Here is a 24,417-nt window from a genome sequence, read left to right as displayed (position 1 = left end):
CGCAGAGGAAAACGTTTCCCCTCCAGTGAAACCGGTAGGAAACTAATAAAAAATCTTGAAAACTTTAATTCATATCGCATGTTTACAAGCAATTAAAAAAGGAGTCGCTTTATGCAAATGCATGTGTATTAAAAAAAAAATAAAACTCATCAACAGAAATTGAAATCATGTTTTGAATTCGATTGATAATTTTACCTTCTATTTTGCGAGATAAACATCCGACCACCGCCAATGCAATAGGGTTTGTGTCGATGAAACTGGACGTTGTTACATAAATCAATGAATGTTATAACATTGCATAATTCAGATTAAAACCAGATGAAATTCAATCAGCTGTATTAAATAAGCAACACGTTCACATTTGGATTAATTCTGTGATTTGAGACCATTCTGTGCACATACTTTATCTTCTACTTTTTAACTATCTGATTATAAAATTTCCAAATATGACAATATTCAACAGATGCATGCTCCTGTCTAATTTAGAATAAAAATCTATTTTTGAGCTTGTTGTTCGATTCAAACATGCGCGATTATTAAAACTTAAGGGAAATGCTTTAGAAAATTTATTCATACTAGTTGATTTGCATCAAATATCCACTATCCTTTATAATTCTTTATACTCAAATGGAAATGCTTAAGATAGTTTTTAAACGTTTTGTGTATTGTATAAATATTGAATTATTTGCATTAAATATAAACCGTCCTTGCTGCTTCTTTATATACCAAGAAATGCTTTAGATAGGTTATCAACCATTATGTGTACTAAGAAATACTTATTTTCGCCGAAAATAAATTATCTTTGATGGATATATACAATTGATGAGCTATGCCTTGATTATTCTCATTATAAGGGACATAATATTTTCCCTAGTTTAACACTGCTGTTTTTGAAAATAACAACAAAACAAAAAACAAGGAAACCTTAACAGGCACGTTAAAAAACTCTGGGTGGCCCTGAGGTTTACAAGGAAGGTACTGAGAAAACCAAGAATGACCCTCAGGTCAGTACTGAGGAAACCCGTCGTATACTTCAGGTTTGTACTGAGGTCACTTTTGATTTAAAAGGAAAAACAACTTTAGTAAGTAATAATTTTACAAGGTTATGAGACCTCAGTTAAAAGGGATTTTGAACATCTTACCGATATACAATTTATGTTAACTTTTGAAAACCCTCTTGGTGCATAATCATTTGTCCGTAGGTCCCGTTTTTTATAATTTAGAATTTTTACTATCTTAGAATACTTCATTATAATTTCACAAATTGTAGCACTGTAGCATTAGTCGGGTGGGGGTCAGGATTTTATCAATTTAGAATATTTACTAATGTTGATGTTATTATTGGCGTTTCTGGTACAGTGGATCATGAGAAGATTGTTTTTTTCAGACACGAACCCAATTTTCTCGGTTTCGCAATAATCTGCCTTTCAGAAAGGATTGTTCCCTTTATTTTAACAATAAAAAAAATTCTTTGGAAAAAGGATGCTTAGTTCTAAGTTTGGTTTAACATTGACCAGTGGTTTTTGAAAAGTAGTCGTGTTTGGCTTAGATAAGCTTAAATCAGAATTAAAAGCTGTTTTCGTTGCAAAAATTGAATCCCAGTAAACATCTTACTGACCTGGATCAGGATTACCAAATAAGTGGAAAACGCATATGACTTAGTACAATTAACTTCAGAACCGCGTAAAACAAAGACCAACAATGATACCGAGCAAGCCAATCATTGTTTAAGACAGAAAAAATTAATATGTTCCTGTATCCGGGCCTTTTTTCATCATCAAAGCTCAGTATGATGAGTTTAAATGGGTGGCTTGACTGCAACAAAGAGCATCATAACATTCCGTATTTAACTAGACTGGATCAAATTCTTCTGCCCGAGATTTGTAAATGAAAATTTATCATGAATTTCGACTAAAATAATTATATTTTTAAAAATTTTAAAAAATCTGACACGTAAACACCGCTTGATTAGGGCGTCTTTTCACAGTATGTCAACTCTTAACATTTTTTTGCTCGAAAAGTTACAATTTTTTATCAATAAAGCACTATTTTTACATTTCTCAAACTTCTGCCTTAAGATTTTTTTTTCTGTTGTACACACATGTATAAAGTTATTGCTAAAAGGCATCAAATGTTCAAATTAAGAAAAACAAAAACCTTTTTGTCAGTGTTATTATAGTTTTATTTTGTATGCCCAATTTCCGAGTTTTGTCAGATAATGGTTATTTTTTATTTGACAAAGGCAGATATTTTGATGTTAATGGTAATATCAAATCATTCAGACACATTAAATGAAGAACAAGTTGCTGTCCTTTAAAAAAAGACTGCAATACGTGGACCATATGCATGTGTTTCCAACGAAAACGTGAAAGTCTTAAGATTATCTGAGATTCCTCCGACTCTAGCCGCCTACTTTTAACCACTAAATTTGTACATTGTATTATCTAAACATATTTAATATAAATAATAAAATGCTTTCTTTGATGCTTCATGCGGGTTATGAAGGTAGCGATCATTGCAGGAAAAAAATTACATAACCCGTGTTGCAATGTCGCTACCTTCATATCCCGAATGAATCCCCAAAGAAAGCATTTTATTATTTATATTAACATCTCTCTTTTAACTAATAAATACATTTGTAAATTGATTATGAAAAATACGCCAAAAATCACTAAATTACTGTTAATGTACATAAGTACGTTAACTAGAAAAAACACATATGGGGAAATGGTGTACATTTTACTAATTTGCATAGCGGCCATATTGTTATCACAATGGCGATTTTCAGTACAATAGAATATATAGAAAGGAATGAGAAAAATCGCAAATTTTAATTAATAAGTATTTCGGAAATATTTTCTCTTCATTTGGTTCTCTCATTTACTAGATCCGGGATCGGAATGTGCTTGTTTTGTTTACATTAGATATTGAGAGAGCGGTTCCTTTTGAATCTGAAAAAATCGAAGCGGGGCGTTGTAGGAATAAAGTGTGTTTTAGTGATGAAAGACGTCATGAAGGGATTTTGGAATTATTTTTAAAATACTTGCCATACATAGGTAAAGTAGTTCCTCATATATTTACAAAGTTTACATTGCAAACTAGTTGTGTCAGAAATCTTGACTCAAATTTTAAAAGTCTTCCTTTTTACTTTCAATTTAGCATTTTTCAAGACTTTCTCAGTACGCTGTCGGACTTGCAACTAGGCATTTAGGCTTTATATTGAATCATTAGGCATATTGCATATTTCTATTTAAGAATTTTCGTTATAAATTGAATGAGATTTTTCAGGTTATAATTCTATTCTGTTGCAAGCTGATATTTTTAGCTATTTATTTATTTATTTACTCATTTTAGCCGGTATAGTCCTATTTTTAGATTACCTATAATGGTTTGATAGAGAGGAATTCAAAGTGAATTTGAAGCGTGAATCACTGATTGTGGTGACAAAAACATGCAAGATAATCTATGCATTACCCCAACACATGTTCTCATTCTAAAAAAATTAAAGTTTTAAAATTTCATACATAAAAGGTATGTAATTTTCATTCCTAAGGGAGACAATTTTAAGACATGAATATTAATGAGAACAGTGTCACGTGGCATTTAGCTCATGAATAAAGTGTACGTGATTTCTCCATATGAGCCAAATCGTCTCTTGTGAGACTTTGAGTCTGACATCATCATGATAACTTCGTGCAGTCCGTAATATTTTGTAGGTCGCTGAAGGTTTAGACCAATCGATAAACAGGGTGTGTCAATTTCAGAACTGTCAATATCTTCTCAGTTTAAGCCGCTGTAGATTACGATAATGGGGCATGTGTATTTCAGTCTGGCTGTTTCTATAGAGCTATGAATTAATTATAAGTTTTCGTAAGAAATAGAGGGAATAATACTTGGTAATTGTAAATATATATATATATATATATATATATATATATATATATATATATATATATATATATATATATATATATATGTATAGCCTTGACTTTTTATCTCAGAGTTTAGGTTCATACTTCTAAAATAATTATGATCTTTATTAATGAAAACTGAATATATAGTATCAGGCATTCGGCGAATTCTACTATTTGCGCAAACATTACGCTTTGCACTCCTTTGTTAACTATGCAGTGACAGCTTTGTGTAAATTAATTTCATATGTTGATGTAATTTTCTTGAGATTTTAACTTTTATACAGTGACAGAATTATTCAGTCATCTATTTTATACAGTCACATAATTATTCAATTATTACATATTGAATGCTGAAGTGAAAATTCCAGTTGAACAACTAAAATGAATAGGTTAATTGTCAGGAACTGTTTATTTATGCTTAAAATGAATAAGAATATAGATAATTAGCCTGAACAAGTTTTTTTTTACTGGTATATTGAACCTATGTACACAGAAATAGGGCACGTGCCTTGTTTACACGGCAAAGAATTGTGAGCCCCAGATATTGCTTATAACGACTGACTCTCAAATTTCGTTTGATCGTTAGAAATGCAGTACTAAAGCATTGTAAACAATAAAAACAGGAAAATAGAATTTGACCAAAATCGTGACCATGTCTCTTTAAAGGAATGGTACAAGTAACGCACGATATTATTACTGACTAAATACTAGCCCGGAAATTGGAATAAAAATTTTTTTTTCGAAATATATCTACCAGACGCTCAAAAAGAGTAAACTTGATCTGTAGTTTGACATTTTAAAGCTGTTCAGCAAGTTTCATATTATTCCTCAAACGCATAAAAAAAAGTGTGGAAAACTGAAATGGGACAGGCAGACAGACAGACGAACGGAAGGACTGACGGATGCAAAGGAAAATTTTAGTCTCCTCCGGTGAAACCGGTAGTGGACATACAAAAAGTCTTAAAAACTAATCCATATCGCATGTTTACAACCAATATATTTTTTAAAAAGTAGTCGCTTGTAACAAATAAACATGTATTAAAAAAATAAAACTCTTCATTAGAAATTAAAATCATGTTCAGAAATCGATGAATAATTTTACCTTTTCTTTCGTGAGATAAGCAGCCGACCACCGCCAATGCAAAGAGGTTTGTGTCGATACACTGGACGTTGTTAAATAAATCAATGTATGTAATATAACAATATTGCATAATTCAGATTAAAACTAGATGTAATTCAATCAGCTTTTGTGTCTAAAATTAGCAACACATATTCATAGTTGGATTGGTTTTGTGATTTAAGACCATCTGTGCATTGGCTATATCTTCAATATTTAACTATCTGTTTATAACATTTTGCAGACTGTGATGCCAACATTCAACAAATGCATGCTTTTGTCAAATTTAGAACAGAAATGATTTTTAGGAACTTTTTGTTTGAAGCAAACCTGCACAATTCTTAAAAGTAAAGGGAGCTTTATTTATATGAATTGATTTGCGCCGAGTATAAACTATCCTTGATGAGCCTTTTTTATTATGTAGCTAGGTAAGGGCCTCCCATAGATTTCAGTTCATGAATATTGCTTGACCTTTCATAACGTTAGCTCCGCCCATTATTCATGTTCTGATCTTTTTCCAAATTTCGACATTTAGTAAAGCAATCGCTGTTGAAATTTATCAATTGATTGCTTTAAATAATCATTTTGAGTTTTATTTTAAACAATATTGAGTCGAAAATCTGCGATAAAAGGCGTTTTTTTCTTAAAATTGCATTGTCGTTTGCTTATATTCCGCGTCAACACAGAGCTTACACTCGCCTTGTTTTGGTTGCGAACAGCTGACAGCGGTGTGTCAACATTTTCCTAAAATGCATAGCCTGCAAGACGTCGAGTGTGGAAAATGCAGCTAACTATCGTTTAATAGATTACAAAGGTATTTATCAATACAGAATATGTCATGTTGACCTTTTCTTTTCAAAACATTTACTCTTTTCAGTTCAGTGTTATGAGTGTATCTACACTTGTTTGTTTTGCACATCACCGCTCTTTTGAATTCTTAATTCTTATTAGGCTATACATGTATTTCTTTTTGTGTATTGAACTACACACCAGACACTGTAAACAGTGCATTTGAAAGAGGTGGGGTTCCCAGGGTACACAATTATAGAATGCTTTATAATCAAAGTGCATGCATTTTTTCTTCGCTTCCAGCGCTGCTGTTATTAAAAAAAAACCCACGGAAATCCTTATAGACACTGAGTGGCTCTGAGGTTTGCACTTAGGAAACTCAGAATAGCCCTGTGGTCGGTACTGAGTAAAACCTTAGTATACTTGAGGCCGGTACTCATGGTACTGAGGTCACTTTTCATTTACAAAACGAACGTTAGTAAGTAAAAAATAAAAATTGCTTCGGGAATTTAATTGAGAAGAGAACTTTCAAATATTATCTGTATATAATTCTATGCTCAACTTAGAAAGCCTTTTTGGGCTCCATTATTAGTCTGTTGGTGACGGTTTTTACAAATTGGTTACATTATCTTACCAAAGTTGCAGAGTAGTATCACAAATTGTAGCATTGGACTTTTTGTGAAGAAAATTTGTAAACACGTTCGTTCTCCATACATTTCTATGTTAAACTTTGAACCCCTCTTGGGGTCACAGCATTAGTCGAGGAGGGGGGGGGGGGTCACGATTTTATCAATTTGGAAGGTTTTATTTCTAAAAAGTGAATTGTTTGATTGAAAAATTTCAAACACAATATCGCCAAAATGACCCGTGGAATATATTTGTATGTTTATCATGCATATGCTCATAACCTACTTGACAATACTTCTTTCTCGTAGTTTTCATTGTTTATCCTTTTTTAAAAACTATAATCGATTTGCCTTGTTAACTGCTTTCCCTCTTAAAAAAAAAAATATAATGATCGTTTGTTATTTTGATAAGAATTTTCACAGAATAATTTTTCAAAAGTAAACGATTCATTTTTTTTCATTTGTTCCCATATTAACTACTTTGACGGTGTTTTAATATGTTATTTTTAATTGAATTACTTTTTAAACTAGAGGTACTGTGAGCAAGCTCACAATTGATACCCCCCGCTAAGAAAAAAATCATAACGCGTGTATTTTTGCTATTATAGAAAATATTGGATGAATCTATTTCACTGTCCATTTTCTATAAATAACAACTGCTTTATTTTTGAAAACTGTTAATTTTTAGCTTCTAATATTTCCATTAATACAAGACATGGCACAGACAGAATTTAGCTTTTTTGAAACAATGACCTTGAACTTTCTCAATTGACCTTGGGCCAAGGTCAAGACACATCCTTTAATCATAAGCAATCTTTGTGTGAAGTAAGAACTTCCAATGTTTCCCCATAAGAAAGATATGGACCGGACACGAATTTTGCATTTTTTCTGCCAGTGACCTTGACCTTGCCAAAATGACCTTGCGTCAAGGTCATGACACACCCTTAGATCATAAGCAATCTTTGTGTGAAGTAAGAACTTCAAATGTTTCCCCATAAGAAAGATATGGACCGGACACGAATTTTGCACGTTTTCTGCCAGTGACCTTGACGTTGCCCGAATGACCTTGGTTCAAGGTCATGACACACCCTTAGGTCATAAGCAATCTTTGAATGAAGTAAGAACTTCCAATGTTTCTTCATAAGAAAGATATGGACCGGACACGATTGCACAGACCGACGGACAGACAGACGGACGGACGGACGGACAAGGTGATTCCTATATACCCCCCCCAAACTTTGTTTGCGGGGGGTATAATTAAGTAACTTCCGGTTCTGATTAATCGGTCATGTCCACCATTATTATTGGGTAACGCCCAACGTCTATTGTAGAAATCAAAATAAATTTATTTGAAAAAATACCAAGCAAACATTGAAGAAAAAAAGGTAAACTGAAGTAGTCGTAGGTGCTAGTTATGGGCATTCTCATACAGTGTACATGTTTGTACATGTAACAGGGCTATTTTTAAGGCAGTCAGCCAAATGTTAGTTGATTTTGAGCTACTGGAAATAGCATTGATAGAACCAGACAAATGCATTTCAAGAATAGTGTTTTTGCTATCGAGGTGCATATTTTTAATTAGGACACTCTGATATTTATACCTCGATTTATCTTAAATCAACCGTGTATATTTGCAATACAACACACAAATTACACAGAATACTTTGTTAAAAATGAGACAACTTTTTACTAGGCAGAATACTAGCAGTTTTTACTCCTTCCTGTCCTGTATATTGACATGTGTCATCTATTACAACGAGAAAATATCTTCAGTATTGGGAAATATTCTCGCTGTGCTTTGATGATTGATGCGAAATAGAGAGTTATGGTCGGTTTTGGTATTTACATGTTTACATGCAAAACACATTAAGAATTGTCTTTTAAAAAATGACTGCTTATCTGTTTGCTTTATAAAAAAATTGATTTGTTTTCCATTGTGACAAATATAGGTTAAGTTTTGATACAACAATTGCACGAATATAGTTGTTAATTATTATGAAATATGTCAAGCAAACTGTCCATATCATTTGTCAAATGGGTACGAATTTGCAAAGACAAAGTCCTCAATATATTAAAATAAAATAAAAAAGACAAACTAAAAAAACCCAAAAGAAACCCTACATTGAGTTACATCACGATATTTTTGTCTTATTTAGTTAACTGTCGTTAAGTTAGGTGAAAGATATTTGAGTTTTCCGTAATTTAATAAACTTATATAAAAAAAATCACGAGTATTAATTAAATAAATTATGATTTGTAGGCAAACAGAAATCATTTATGATTTGTAGCCAAACAGGAAACAGGACCCCATGTAGTATGTTTACGAATTTATTTTTTAAAGCGCTAAGCGGGAACCAGCAAATTTCACATTTTATGAAATTTGTTCAATGTTCATACATTCACGATTATTACATTATTATTATTTTTTCTCTTTGTTTCATTATTTTGACTTAAAATGCCCAATTACCTGTAAGCAACAAAACTGTATTCAATTTATAAGAAAATAATCCAAATCGCTAACACTTTAATTAGCTATAGAATTGTATTGCTTGTGAATCATCTGTGATGAATCATCTGCAAATAACTAGAGTATCGATAAACAGGAAATTGTTAGATACGATATTACCATGACTTTATTGCATGGAAATGACACTTCCTTGTTTATCTCATTATTTAATAAAAACGTCAGTAATAGATTACTTATAATGAAAATAAAATTAAAACGAGTAATATTATAATAATTATCGTATGTGGAGGCTAACAAAGTGAACTAACTTTTTTTTTTAGCACAGAAGCAACTAGGAATATATGAAAACTTAAAACTGAGGATTCGCTTCTACGATCTTGTTTTTAAAGAATGTTCACGTGAAATAGAAAACAGGATATATGAACCGTTTGTGATTTCGTCTTTAATTCATAATGTCTGGGTTTGCCACAAAGCTGTATCCAGTATTTGTGTGTGTCGGCATTGTTGCCTTTGGTTATGGTGAGTAATATCCTTTATTTAAGTTTTAACTGAATACATGTATCATTGCCTTTAAAGTCGACCTAAGTTACAACGTATGTATTTTCGATAAAGGATTGATATTTATGAAGGTGGGTGTATATCAACGCATGCAGTGATGCAGTAATCATTGCGACGTTATTAAGAAAGTAATAATTACAATTAAACTTCTTTATTCTTCCATTAGTAACAAATGGTATATCATGTTTTCTTCATTATTTAGTTTACATTAATCTTTCTGAATATAGTACATGCATCAAAACTAAAAGATAAAAATATGATAATGGTATAAACAGTACAATTATAATTTCTTATATCTAAGAATGAAAAAAAATGGAATCTGCACAACAGTACACCCCTTATATCATGAAACAAGAGGGGGATCATATTAAAGGATTTTGTTTTTCTCATTCTTAACAGTTAATATCGCTGTAAACAAACCAGCATACCAATACTATCCATGGAGAACAGGAGACGACAGATATGACGCCAATAACGCTGTAGACGGACGAAAATCAGATTTGAGTTGGCATGGAGGTGAATGTGCTGTATCAAGTTACGGCAATCAAACCGCCGCCTGGTGGATTAACCTGACGAACATCCAGAGCATCCATCACATCACCATCTACTTCTTGACGGACAATGATCAATGGGGTATAGTCACATTCATTAACACTCGGTAACAGTATGATGTTTAAGTCTAGTGGGACATTAGATATGTTCGGTTCATAGTTGTAGTGAGACTGTTTTATGGTTAGTTAAGAATGTCACAATTTTTTTCATAAAAGGAATAAATTTCAGAACTAGACGTTTGTTGCGAGCAACGAAAGTTCTTCCCTTTGATTGGACCATAAAGTACACAATAGGGATAGTTGTTCTTTTCTATCACTTCTAAACACGTCATCAAATTCCATTTAACTCTCAATAGAAATTTCAATAGACAAATAATTATACCTAAATTATACTTTAAAAAGTGGCTACTATTGTGATTGTAATAAAATAAAATTTAAAAATTGGTTATAAGTCAAATCTATCATTTCAAATATAAAATCATAAACCTTAACGGAATTAAGGACGAATAAAATATTCGGCACTGAACCCGGGTCGCTTGAACATAAGTCCACCACTCTAACGACTGATTTACGCGGGCTCTCGATTCAGTAGTTTGGAGCACAAAATCTCGAGAATGCATGGATCGATTTTAAAAGGAATTTTATATAAAAAAAAGTTTTGAGAGCGTCTCTGTCGAATAAAAGCATAAAAGTATCCCAGTAAATTAAAAAAAAAATAAGGTTTTTCATTTCCTTCCGGTGACGACCGGAAGTGTCTGCGGACGTTTGGATATCCGAGAGACACTGCGGCTGGATACTCTCTGCCATCCCTTAAAACTGAAAAGTTTCAGAATTTTTTTTAGAAAAATAAGCTACAAACAAAAACATAGAATATTTTATATCTCGGGACCGGAAATGAGGATAAAAAAAAAGATAAACAATTTTCTTAGCAATTTTGTCTAGAGTAAGTTCTGAAATTTACATGAAAATCGGCGGAAGATTTTTTGAGAAAACGTGACATAAAAAACAAGTATTCCTTTTAAAGGAATGATCGGCAATAATGATATATTGATAGCAAGAAGCAATCAACATGATCAGTTTGATGTAAAATAATTAAAAAAGTATTGTATTTTTTAAAAATATAGAATATTTTGAATCTGTACACCATAATTTCATCATTAGGCCTTTAATAAATTTAGGGAAAGCCGTTCGTAAACTCCTTCTCTAGTAATATTTTTAACGTAATTATTAAATGTTAACGTATCTTCTTCTTCAGAATACTGAGTAAGGCTCCAAAAGAGCATTAACACGTATATTTGTCAAAGAAAGAGTTGTATTAAAATAATTTATTGCGACTGAAAAACACTTGTTTATAAATCAAGCCGTCTTCCTAGCTACTAGTATGCAACATCAATAGATCGAGGTCAGTTCATGGAGCATCTTCTTATGATTGAGGTCAGTTCATCGAGGTCAACTGCATTAGTGAATGAACCTTTCGATCGAAATTCTTACGCGTGAGACAAAATGTGCATTCTTGAATTAACAGGTCGAACTGTATTTTATGTATGTTTGCATCTCTTAAAGCTGAAGCGCCGCGATTTAAATAGCCAGTTTAGATACCAAAGTAAATGAACTAACGCAGAGTCTAGAATCGGTATATACGCTATGTGTATGGTCATGCCTCAATGCATTTGCTTTCCAAAATAGAGCTGCGTGGTCACGCGAATACGTATCGAACACTCGAGTATATCGATCCAGTACGATACACACCCGAGTACCGGAATAATATTTTCGAAGAATTGGGTGACCAGGCAAAGACATGGCATCATCAGCTAGTGCACAAGTAAGCAAATCACTTCAATGCACGCAACACTTTTGATAAAATCCATGTTCCTACAGTTATAATAATACGCAGGTGCCACGTTCTGACTCGTGCAGCCATGAAATAAAAACATCTTAGTCCATGAGACGTTTGCAGATTTCAAGAGTTTGTAGAATTCAGATCAGGGAGCAGTAATTATTTCTTCAAAATGAAAGTGGGAAATGAACAAAACAAACGGGCGGATCATATCTCCCCCATAAGGAATCGTTTTAGAGACTTTGAACTCTTTGGGGAAAATTTTACTTAAATACATAACGTAAACAATTTCCATATGACTGAAATCCCACCTCTTTATCACATCACCCCCCCCCCCCCCCCCCACAAAAAAAAATTAAAATATGCTGTGGTGCATGTGAATTGAAAATAATTTCAAAATATTCTTACAAAAACAAGAATTTACCTAGCTGAAATAATGGGCCTAAACGGTCATATTTTTGACTGCAATAAAATGGTGTATTGTCTCTACAATAATGACTGGGGGAGGCAAAGAGAGGAAAAGAAGTATGATGAGAAATTACTTTTTTATACAATGAGTTTACTGATGCTGAAATCTTTATAGTTTTTGACAATAACAGGCCTAATATCTCTTCAAATAATCATAAAAACTTTACATGTAGTTATGTTAATGTGCAATATTTGATGAATGATTGAACCCAAATTTCTAATTATAGATTATAATATCTACCAATTCAAAACTCAAAGCACAAATATAAATACATATATTTCATTGAGACAAACACAATTACAATAATTGGCAAAGGCCCAATATATGCATAAACAGAAGTATTGTTTTATTACACACCAGTATGAAAGATATATAGATATCACTCAAAATAAAAAAAATCCTGAAACATTCAATATACAAATCTTTTTTGTAGAGATGCTGTCCTTGTGATAACAGAGGGAAGTGTAAAAGTTGTGCATGCAAGCGGAGACCGTGCAGTAATTGTAACAACACAAACTGCCAGTACAAGTCAACCCAAACTAGGCCTGTGAGCACAGTAAGTACATGTATATATGTAAATTTTAGGAGTGTTGGCCACCAATTGCTGATGTTCACCCTCCCACCACGATGAGGTCCTCCTAGATAGAGAGGGAATAATATTTTGTTGTATTTTGTAGCATCGACACCATCCATATGCGTCAAACAGCAGTCGTAATGTGATCCAGAATGAAGGAGTAAGCCGCAATCAACAGCTTTCTTTGGCGGCTGGCCCTGAAAACATCAATGACCAAGAGCTTAGTGTTTCGTTGATGGTATGAAATGTATTTCACTGATTTTTTTTCACAAAATGATACACAGAAAACAAATTTTGGATATTTTTTTTTACATCAGTTTTTAATTTTTTTTTTTATAGAATGCTGTTGACAGTATGCCTGTTGACGAACTGCGGCAAAGAGTGAAAATCATGACAGCTGCCGAACCAGATTTTGTAAGACCTTTTCTAATGAGGCAGATGGAGGATAGTGGAAGGAATGAAAACTCTAATTCAAATGTGCAATGGTGTTCATGTGGGGTATGTCGAAGTTTTGATGATCCCCTCATGAACATCTGTTGTAGGCAATTTCCATGCATCACCTCAAAAACCGAATTCAGAAATTTGTGCTTGAGGCATGATGTATTGGAGGTTGCCAACATTTTGAATTGGAGTTTTCGGACCAACCAAGATCCTAGTTATCAACTGTCCACATTCAGAAACCAGGCCTACAGAAACTTTGTCCTGTGGCAACATGGGCGACTGGGAGCTGGAAGGCGAATACCAGTTCCTGCCTGTGTTTGTGTTGCCGTGAGAAGACGTTTTCCTGAGGCAAGCGGACAATACAGGGGTTACCATTCTGCTAATTCTGATGACTCTGAATAAATATTGAATGAATTCATTTATTCTCACCTGTCTTTTTTCTGCTCTGCATCTTGGCTAAAAGGATTTGTGATCCCGGATTTGTTTCCCCAGAAAGATTCTTGGCAATTGAATCCAAAGACATGGATTTTCTACTCTTTCTGAACTTGGTTTCAGAAACACCATATGTTGCTCTCATGCAAGCAGCCATCAGTTCTGAAAAATTATACCGGTACCTGGTGATAAGTATTTCAAAAATTGAATGTAAATTTGTACAGTATACAGTGTACTTGGATATATAAAGTAAATGAATGTACCGGTACAAGACTCTGCATATGATGTACCTCAAGATACAATGTATAAGTATATTCACATAAATATTGTAGTTATGAAAATCACATAGAGATGACCCATGCCCTATGATTTACAATAGTTGAATGTTCTAATGTGAAAGAATTTCTAATGACATGCAATCAAAAATTTAAAAGCTATGAGAAAATCTGACTAATTATGGTGTGTCTAAAATAAATAAATGGTATTTTGATTGACAGCTCTACATAAGTATTTCCATTAAAGTGATTTAACATTTAAACAAATACAGATTCTAATTAAATCATTTTTTTTCGGCTTCACAAATCTTTTACGTTTCTAACCTGGAATATATTTAAAATCTTTTGGTGCTTTCTCTTCATATGCAACCCACTGTTTGGTCCTCCTGGATACCTGGCCTTTAGCATACACTTCTCCATCCTGTCCAACCAATGGCATCCTTCCAAGGTGGTTGTTGTGGTCCATGACAGCCAGCATGTTCCTAATATGATAGGCGTCATAACCATAGGATTTCTGTTTTGGACAGTAATGAAGGAGTGTATGGCTAAAAAAGTTTTCCACAGCTCAGGTTTGTCGACAGTTGGTGTAAAATTTCATGCTTCCACTCCAATCTCTGTTTGTTACCAACATCCTAGAAAAAGGATTAATACATTTCAGTCAGATCATATAAACACAATGAATTAAATGCATAAACCTTTACAGCATAGAATAAGAAGCAAAGTATTGTAGACTTATCGGTACATGAAAATGGACTGATTCAATATGCACATAAAATTTTTAATTTTGAATGTTGAAAAAAGAAATGAACTAACCGTAGATTCTTGAAAACCACCGTGTCTCTTTGGAGCCAATTGCTGCATTCGGTCTCGTGTTCCTCAGAATGTCGACACTAGAGTGATTAAATTATAACTAAGTACCCATATCTTTTATCAATGTGTCCAATCTTTTACTACATAAAATGGTGTCAGAAATAAGAATTAATAGTATGTTGCTTATGAAAGAAGAAGAAACCAATCAGAACGAACCTAAAAGAAAGTAAACCCAAACTTAACCCTGAGTTTACTTTTGGGGTTTACTCTGGGTGCACTTGGAGTTTACAAGAGCAGACCCACAGTTACACCTGAATAAACCCAAAATAAACCCCGAGTGGTCACAGAGAGTTAACCCTGATAAGAAATAGACCCCAGAAAGCAGACGCTATGTGTGTATTTAGAATATACAAGGGCCAAGGGGTGGGGCTTACAGACAGTAAGATAAGTAAGAGATAAGACAGATCTGCTTCACAAATAAGCGGGTAAATTGGACCCCAAAAGCAATACCAGAGTAAACCCAGAGTGGACCAAAAGTAAACCCAGATCGGACACAAATATTTAAAAAGCAAACCCCCATGTAAACCAAAAGTAAACTCCGAAAGTAAACCCGGGGTTTAGTTGAGGTTTACTCTGGGGTTAGGTTGGGTCTGATCGGTACAGTATATGATATAATTATGTAGATAAAAATTCTAAATTATATTTACCGTCCACCTGCCCACACATGTTTATTGTTGATATGGTACAGGATTCCCATCCACCTCTTCAACAGACGCTCGACACTGCCTTTACAAGTACTGCAGCACCACCAAAAATGATTCACAATAGGCCGTATCCATTGCAACAGTCCTCTGCATCCTGGTTTCTTGGCAATATCAGAAAGAGATGTTGTGAGCTTTTTGGCCTTATGCCAAATGTCCAAACTGTGCTGCAGGTGTTTGTATGGTTCTGATTCTACAATCAATTTTATTTATAGAAATAGGGAGTACTAAAAATATAATACCGGTACACAATTGTTAATTCTTATCTCATTTCATTATTGGTCCTAGAATCATGCAATACAGTTTAACATCACTCTCGGGGCTAAAATGAAAATTATAGTGTCATATTGTTTCCTGGGGTGTATAAGAGTTAGTGAGTAAATGTCAAAACATTTCAAATCATTAAAAAGACTTATGCAAGCTATTCAAATATCAAGGAAACTAAATGTTGGGTAGCAGTCATTTTTTGGATTTTATGATTGCATACATACATGTACATTATTTTATGATTTAACATTTTTAGTATTTGCTGATGTTCCTAATGTTTCCCTGAATATGTCAATAGAATTTTCAAGAAAATGATGCAATATGACACTGTAGCAACAGCTAGGCATTATAAAGTAACTGTAGTTGCATGTATAATTGAGTAAGACAGATAATGTATTTGCAATTCTGTTCATAAAATCAACCTTTTGTCACACAGATGTATACTTACTCATCAAAGAAATTATGTTTCTGCTAGCATCAGAAATGATTTCCCATATAACAAGAGGAGAGGCAGTGAGTAGATGTTGTAGTCCTCTGTCAATGAGAAGCCTTTCCATCTTGGAACTGTGCCTGTCAACTTCCCTGGAATCGCCTACTTCCATGTGTATTATGGCCTTGGTGTTAGAATCCATAAATACTGCAGTTGATCTACTTGCACAAAATCCTGAAAGCATAATAATGGACACATTTGTTTGGGATTTAAAATTCTATCATTTGGAATTTATTGGGAAATACCTGATCAAAAATTATTAAACACAGTTTCTCAAAAATTTAAAAATGTACAACAGGCAGACATTAGTTTGGCACTTCATCCTAAGTTGTTGTAAATGTTTGTAATTTATAATTTTAAAAATTTACCAGGTGAGTCAAATCGTACATCTACAGCCACACTAAGTGGTAAACCTCCCAACTTCTTGTACACCTCTGAAATGTGCTTCTGGAACTTCTCCTCTATTGCAGTCTGTAAAAAGCATGTATAAAGGATTTCTTTGTTTATCTGTTTAGATGTATCATTTTATTCTATTAACTTCAAGATCAATACTAAATTTATTATATCGGTAGTTAATATTTACCCTATACTGAAGTTGCATCTTGTAAAATTGGCGAGAAGATCCAACAACAAGGTTTATAAATTTTGCACCTAAGGCAAATTTTTCCCAAGAAGCACCTAAAAAATATTCACAAAGAACTGTGAAAAAAAACCGGTATTATTATCCATAAAGTAATCAAGGATACCCTGACAGACACTGTGCATATTCTTTATTCCTTATTGACAAAAGGAGCCATGTGACTCATAGGTACATGCATATTAACAGTAGAATGGCAGAGGATTCAACATGGTATATATATCATATGGGCTAACAGTGTACAATATCATTGATTTATAATATATATGTAAATAAACATGACAGATATCATAAGGAATTAACCATATTAAATTCTCTCTCAGCTTCAAAGCTTTTAATAAATATTGACAAAGTTTCTGATTAGATTTGAAGTTATCATGAGTTCACAACTGTATATAATGGCCTGTCTGATTTATGCATCTGCAAATATGGTAATAAACACACATTAGGCAATTAGAAATTGTAATGGTAAAAAATGGTTATTAGATCCTATTTCATAATAAGTTTTCTAACACAAATCTCATATGAAACCAATGTCAAAATTTAAAGCACAATCAAGAACATATACATATTAATATTAATTAGCTCCCTACCCGTAAGAAGCACCATGAGTTGGAGTAAAATACTAATGAAGCTTCTGCCTCCATAAAATGGTGTGGAAATCCATTTTCCTGGATGGCCATTCTAAAAATTAATATACATAAGGATAAACATGTACATGTGGTGTCTGAACATAAATAATTAGACATTTATTCATAGAGTAAAAAATTTCATCATCAAAACCTCCAAACCATGATAAATACGAAGACTATCAAGTCATAAAAAACTTTTAGAAACTTTTGTATACCACAACTATATTTAATTGTGCATTGATACATTTTGTATCAATTCAAACAAAATCAAAGAAATGAGTATGACAATTCAGTTAATGTAATCAACAAATATTAGAATTTTATCAATAAGGAGTATTATGTAATCTTACACAGCAAATGAATTTGTACTTCACTCCTGCTGGTATCTTTTCTCCTTCGACATCTGTTGATGGGTCTATGGGCTCCCCACACTGCTCACATGTTGTCCTCTTGATGAGACTCAAGAGAGCACCCTCACCAACAACAAATCTCCTCTCTCTCAGAAGAGAGTATTCATCTTCATAGTTTTCTCTAGAAATACATGTATTGATACAGTTTTATATAATCACATGTAACTTATGATATTTTAGAAAAAAAACATGTACTATTACACAACTTACTGAATCATGTTATAATGGGTTCATTTATGGTAATTTTAGCATACATTGTAGCAAAATAAATATTTCTATATGTAAACAAATATCAAGTACATATGAATGCTAAGTCCAGGTTATTATATCTTCTATTTTTGTATATTGATACATAGTTTATACCGTGTCTCATTCCACATTTCATTTCCATCTTCATACTCCTCCTCATGCTCCTCTTCCAATGATTCTTCATCACCAAATATCTCTCTTATCAATTCATTGACTTCATCCTCCTCCTAGGGGGAATATACATATAACATAACAGCATCTCCTAATAGCCTATTGCACAGAAACTAATTTTCAAAGATCTTATATTGGTTAACTATATTATCAAAATTTGATAAATTTCATTGAGCCAACTAAAAACCTAATTAGGCATTCTGAGATTTGTACATGTATTACGATTTATTTTTGTTTGAATAAAAAGGGTATATTCCCTATGAGAGAGGAACAGGCACATTCATATAACAGAAGCATCATCACGCATGAAGTATATCACATGTAAATTTGCCTTTTTGTACTATTAAATTTGTAAATTCGAAAAGATTTCAATACTATAAAAGTAAGATGGAAATATCATGACAGACGAGACCAGGACTAGAACCTGGGACCCTGAATCTACTGGTCATGTGATCTACCAATTGAGCTTTCTGGTGTGTGCAACGGTAGTAGTCTAACCAGAGATATAAATAACATTCATGTTATTTATGTCTCTGGTCTAACCATCACACTCTGCAAAAACGCATCATAATTAAAAAATATATAAATATTCAATTCTGTTATTCACATGCTGTATAAATACATTGTTAAATGGCTTTTGGCACTAACCATCTTCATTTAAATTTAATAATATATACCTCTGAGCTATAATTACATGTATCTTCATCTATCTCCATATTCTCCACAAGTTGGTCTTCCATGTTCAAAAGATGAGAAACCTGCAAAAAATTTCTAAATCGGGTATATGATGTCCGGATAAAAGTCATTATAAATATACTAGCATAGGCTAATAACAACAATTTCTCACCAGTGCACCAGTGCATTGTAACACAACTATTACTCATAAAATAACGTGCTGGAGTGAACCTATAGCTACAACCTAAATACAAACAAAAACTAATTGTACATGTAACCATGTGGTATAAGGTCAGTTTGATCCCCTTCTCCTACATGCGACTATACATGTATAGGTGAAGGACTGATCCAAGGCCAGTATATATAGTTTTAAAAAGTATGCTTCGAGATCGTAAAAATAATATAGAATTAGTAAACATAGCTTAATCAAAGCTCACGTTGTAAGTAACAGCATTCATTTAAAATTAAATGCATAGTCAAGACGGCAATGAATGCACAGCGCAAAACATGACAGATATCATATAACTTATAAGCAACATTACAAATTACATGTGAATCGCGTAAATTGAGGTGGGATAACATAAATCTTATATATTATTTCAAAAGCAAATAATAAGAAAAGATGTTATTTTATTGATTGTGCATTGGATTTCACGCTAATAATACATAAAACAATTATATGTAACTTATCTTTTTGCGTTTGGGACTTCAAAGAAATTTCCCTGTTTATAAATTACTTCTCCCCTATTCGAACTTTCGGTTTCAGAATACCGGTCTTGCGCAGTGTTCACTTTATAGCAGTTCGACCACGGATAATGGCTGCATGACGAGTTAGTTTTTATAAACTAATAAACATGTGGAAATTGTTTAGTAATAGTGTCGGAAACACTTCTTACTTACTTTGTATCGTATTCGGATGCTGCAACTATACTCGCTATCTTTTGTATCGCCAGGAATCCACGCAATGTACTTTCTTCTATAATTCGTCTACCTGTGAACGCGACCGTGTTCGAAAGAAGGAGAAATGGCCAGTGTATCTCTTTATATACACTATGTCTGCACGAAATTCATGTTATTTTGTGGGTAAGAGTGGTACTTGTTAATTTTTTGCTATTCAGTTCGGAATTCCCCTTTCTTTACTTTTGACACGTACTCCCCGAGATGTTTACATCTCGACCACACTCGCCTAAAATCAGTCACGCATATCGAACCTTTAGAGTAACCCCCGATTTTAGGACTCTAAGCGGTATTGAATGTTCTAACTGGCTATTTAAATCGCGGCGCTTCAGCTTTAAGGATGACGTTTACTCAGAATGAAAAAAAATCCACTGATGATAATGAAAAACCAACTATTGTGTGTTATAGACCTTTTATTGTAGTGTTATTTTTCATTTTCAAGAAAGTAGGTCAATGACCTACTTTTTGAGTTAATGTCCATTGTATATTTTTGGAAAATTAAAGGAAAATCACTGAAAATTTTATACTATGATTGAGATTTTCTTAATTGTGAAAATTATACAAATTGCTCAACACTTTTGAAAATGAAATACAATTTATGAATGGCTGTGACACTAAATACATACAAAGCATTAAGTTTTCCTTCACAATTTTTATAAATATTCCAGTCCGAATTTCCTCTATCACTTTTCAAATTCCTACCCGGTTTTGATCCAATTTTACAAAAAATTAAATGATAATAATACAAAAACATTTATAGTATTAAACTACTTATATTGATCTTATTCTGTTGGCATATAATTTATATGAGGTCAATGATCAAAATTTTGAGATATGGTGTCTTTTCTCGTTTTTAAGCATATTTCAATATTTTTTTAATTCATGCCATACGGTAATTATAATGAATAAATGAGGTAAACCTACCAGAAAATATGCAAAATTATATAGACTAAAATATAAAATCTTAGCTTTTAATATAAGAGTACTTCCTAAAATGTTTTAGCAGAAAACAAAATCTGCAAAATTTAGTCCGAATTTCCTCTGTTTGGCTAAAAGTCTATTTTTGTTCTGGCATAATTCCATAATATAGTAGAAATATCGAATGTTTTGTCAATAATAATTCATTTCACAGATACTTTTTTGTGTTTAGAACAAATTTTACTCATGACATTGAACTTTATAACAATCTGAATTCGAGAACTCAAACCCTGAGTAAACAACACCCTTAAGGTAAATGAATTGATATAAACTGAGTAAAATGTTATATAAATACTAAACCAAACTTATGCAAGCGGAATGTGTGCGCACGTGGAAGCATTTGCCCGATGCCTCATATCGACACAATAGTGATCGGCCGAAGCCGATCACAAAAATTATAGAGAAAAAGAAAGAAATAACAATAAGGTCTTCCGTTGAAACGGAAGACCTGAATTAGGAATACAATCATGAACTATAGGTGTAAATGAAAGCACAGCAGACACAATTCAATTCATGGCACCAAAGTCCTGCTTTACAAGGACGACAACTTTACATGACATTGGAACTTTTCTTTAATGCAAACTGTTTGTAAGACATTGTTTTCCTCGCATTATCGCCGATGTGAGATCGGTTTGTTCTGTGTGAGACAGCAGCGTGTGATTTTTCTGTCTTACAGTGTATATTACTACGCCGCTGTAAAATGTAACAAATATCGTATGCTGTAAAGATATGATAAATGATGAAATGATCTAATCTATAAATCATTGTTTTGTTTAGTTGACTACATTAAACATATTTTCATTGATTTGTTTTTTATTGTAGGCTCTCTTCCTCACTTGCACTATTTGTAGCATGATTTATATAGGGACAAACCGAAAGTAAAGTTTCAAAGTCGAAATAGAAAGTTGTCCGACAGTATATGTTTTAGACCCGTAGGACGTTTTTTATGTAAAATGATGCCAGTATAATAATCAGTCATCACACATGCTCGTTTGGGATAGTGAAAGTCCGACTCGGGGTCAAAATTTACGGTCTAGAACTCGGCAGAGCCTCGTCCAAGATTGGTCTCCTCTTTAGAATTTCACTATCCCACATTCGTTATAATATTCTATTATCCCAGCTGCATAAGTACTTCCATTTAAATAATTTTAATTTTCTTTCAGGTTCTTCTAATTACCTCACAAAGTTCGTTCTAGGATTCTCGGTGTACGTCTCCAATACAACAGACAGACTACAGGGAAGACTGTGTTACAAGGACGACAACTTTACACGAGAGACAATACCTGCTGTCTTCACCACCATCTGTCCTGTACATGGACAGTACGTCATCTACTACATCGAAAGGCTACCAGGAGTTACCCATCCTGACGTTTACTCTGAATACGCTGCCAGTTTACTCTGTGAAGTGGAGGTGTATGGTGGGTGCTATATTATACTTTTTTCAACTTCTGACGAGATATTAGTAAGAATACAGTAAGTGATACATCAATTGAAAATTGATTAATTTTTATGACATCAGTCACGTGTATTTGTTTATGATGGCCTCACTGATTGAATTTTTCTCCCGCCTGATAAGGATTAAATCGAAATTGAAAAACAAATATCGTGCATTAAAGTATGCAAATGACGATCGTTTTATATGACTGCACGTTGTGATCTCGCACATTAATTAATAAACCATTTAAAAATAGATTACTTTATAGCGTATAACCTGTTCAACATAATTAATTTGTATCATTTAACAAAAAAAGTAATAGAGGTAAATCACATTACCAGGGATATACTATTCAGAACTACTGATTTATATTATAGGCTGTCCTGCTACCGGATATTTTGGGTCCAACTGTTCCATATCCTGTCCAGACGTTAACTGTCAGTACTGTCATATAGAGACGGGCACCTGTCAGGGCTGTAAACATGGGTACCAAGGTCACCGATGTAAACTAGGTAAGTTGCACATCTGTAAATCTGTAATTCTAATGAAAACAAATATATTAAAATTGTACGTTACAATTTCTTGCACACCGCAACCTTACAAGTGATGATGTGAAACGTGTAATTCAATATCGTTATAGAATGTGTAATTTAATATCTTTATAAAATACTTCTACAAAATTGGAACTTAAACAAATATAATATGGGAGTTTCCTAGGTTTTCTTTTCGATATGTTGCAGACAAAGTATAAGATACAGTCATGGCTTTTAAGTAGTTTAGATAAAAAGATTAATGAGTCATTAAATTGTTTTTATACTTTAAAAATTACCAATAATGCTATGGTCATCTATTTCCGTGGCGTCTGCTTTGTTTGTAAACATTCTGCCAAAATGACAGAAGCCGGAATTCAGACGAAATCAGTGAGAAAAGGGGATGGGATTTGTATAACAGCGAATTCAAATTACTTACAGACTTTGTAGAAATAGATATAGATAAAATTAACAGTAAATAAACGAATACAGTCACGAACGAGAAAAAGAAGAAAGGGAAAACATCACTTTGTAGGTTAATTCTTTGGAAAATGCAAATCGGTCTATAAAATAAAACAAAACACTTTTTACCTTGCGCAAAGCCACTATTGGTAGTGAGGGAGAAGATCGTCGATTTCTACAAAGACTCGCCTGTATTTAATAGGTTAAATGGATTTGAGACACGGTCAGCTGCCACTTGTAAGTAAAACCTGACGCATTATTTAAATAAAATTGAAGTAAGAATTTGTTTCTTTTTCCAAACGCATTAACATAATTGTTAAGATATAAGTAACGTAAACCTTATAAGTAGATCTCATTGAAGCAGTAAGAAAGAAGCAGCTATAAATCGTTAATTTATCAGTAACAATACATGCAACTCCGGGAACAATTACATCGAATTTTTGTATCATATACTAATTGACCAAATGAATTCAAACAAAAACGAGTGTTCCCCTCTGTGAAAAATTTGTTTACAGCAGTAGAAGACACAACATTATATTTTCATGCCGCTTCTATGTTGAATCATAATCACTTTTCTGGTCCAAAAAATTTAAATATCCTCTACACGTCCCTGAATACCCTTTTTCAACTTTTAAAATCCATTAATTTATAAATCATTTAACATCCGATCCGAACATGTTAAACTATATTCATTTATGCATTCACAAAATGACGTCACGTATGAGACCACCACCTTGGGATTATACTTGTGGTGAATATCAAGGTGCCGATTTTAACATTTTTTTGCTATAAAACAAAAACATAAATAAATTTTACAAAGAAAATAGGTTAGATCACCCATGGTCGGAATATTTTAAATGAAAAAAAATATCATGCTATACATTCAGGTTGGGTTATGGTGCC

At 33.1% G+C, this 24,417-nt stretch overlaps 2 protein-coding genes and 1 long non-coding RNA gene across 4 annotated transcripts in view; 1 reads left to right on the top strand and 2 right to left on the bottom strand.

Annotated features, from left to right (window-relative positions):
* LOC136276662 (uncharacterized) overlaps positions 1 to 5,098 on the bottom strand; it is a 41,260-nt gene extending 36,162 nt beyond the window's left edge. Inside the window, exon 1 of the long non-coding RNA XR_010715220.1 lies at positions 5,017 to 5,098. This is a non-coding gene — a long non-coding RNA (uncharacterized lncRNA). The remainder of the gene's footprint in view (positions 1 to 5,016) is intronic.
* A 4,041-nt stretch (positions 5,099 to 9,139) lies between these two features.
* On the top strand, positions 9,140 to 24,417 carry LOC136276653 (uncharacterized). The gene is made up of 4 exons (XM_066089251.1): positions 9,140 to 9,432; positions 9,871 to 10,104; positions 22,251 to 22,505; positions 22,900 to 24,417. The coding sequence occupies exons 1-4, from the start codon at positions 9,366 to 9,368 to the stop codon at positions 23,127 to 23,129; spliced, it is 786 nt and encodes a 261-aa protein (XP_065945323.1). The 5' UTR covers positions 9,140 to 9,365; the 3' UTR covers positions 23,130 to 24,417.
* LOC117685115 (uncharacterized) lies at positions 12,587 to 20,443 on the bottom strand. 2 transcript variants are annotated; one of them, XM_066089247.1, is made up of 12 exons: positions 20,053 to 20,443; positions 19,155 to 19,235; positions 18,421 to 18,533; positions 17,998 to 18,178; positions 17,609 to 17,699; positions 16,962 to 17,056; positions 16,747 to 16,849; positions 16,337 to 16,552; positions 15,568 to 15,814; positions 14,375 to 14,682; positions 13,773 to 13,937; positions 12,587 to 13,099 (listed from the first exon to the last, which is right to left on the bottom strand). In XM_066089247.1, exons 2-10 carry the CDS (start codon positions 19,215 to 19,217, stop codon positions 14,616 to 14,618), a joined length of 1,176 nt encoding a protein of 391 aa, XP_065945319.1. In that variant the 5' UTR covers positions 19,218 to 19,235; positions 20,053 to 20,443; the 3' UTR covers positions 12,587 to 13,099; positions 13,773 to 13,937; positions 14,375 to 14,615. The 2 variants fall into 2 exon arrangements, with proteins under 2 accessions (XP_065945319.1, XP_065945318.1); XM_066089246.1 differs by lacking the exon at positions 20,053 to 20,443 and having other exon boundaries at positions 19,155 to 19,304.

Source organism: Magallana gigas, chromosome 1 (genome assembly GCF_963853765.1).
Source record: "Magallana gigas chromosome 1, xbMagGiga1.1, whole genome shotgun sequence".
NCBI classification, from domain to species: Eukaryota; Metazoa; Mollusca; class Bivalvia; order Ostreida; family Ostreidae; genus Magallana; species Magallana gigas.
Note: the sequence above shows the minus strand (reverse complement) of the source record. Positions and strands in the feature narration are given on the sequence as shown.

Excerpts from the sequence above, each read along its gene's own strand:
- LOC136276653 (XM_066089251.1), top strand. The coding sequence starts at position 9,366 with ATGTCTGGGTTTGCCACAAAGCTGTATCCAGTATTTGTGTGTGTCGGC. Across the intron at positions 9,433-9,870 it reads CATTGTTGCCTTTGGTTATG|TTAATATCGCTGTAAACAAA; the intron begins GTGAGTAATATC and ends CATTCTTAACAG. Across the intron at positions 22,506-22,899 it reads CTGTGAAGTGGAGGTGTATG|GCTGTCCTGCTACCGGATAT; the intron begins GTGGGTGCTATA and ends TTTATATTATAG.
- LOC117685115 (XM_066089246.1), bottom strand. The coding sequence starts at position 19,283 with ATGACTTTTATCCGGACATCATATACCCGATTTAGAAATTTTTTGCAG. Across the intron at positions 18,534-19,154 it reads CATGTAATTATAGCTCAGAG|GAGGAGGATGAAGTCAATGA; the intron begins GTATATATTATT and ends TATTCCCCCTAG. Across the intron at positions 15,815-16,336 it reads AAACATAATTTCTTTGATGA|AATCAGAACCATACAAACAC; the intron begins GTAAGTATACAT and ends AATTGATTGTAG.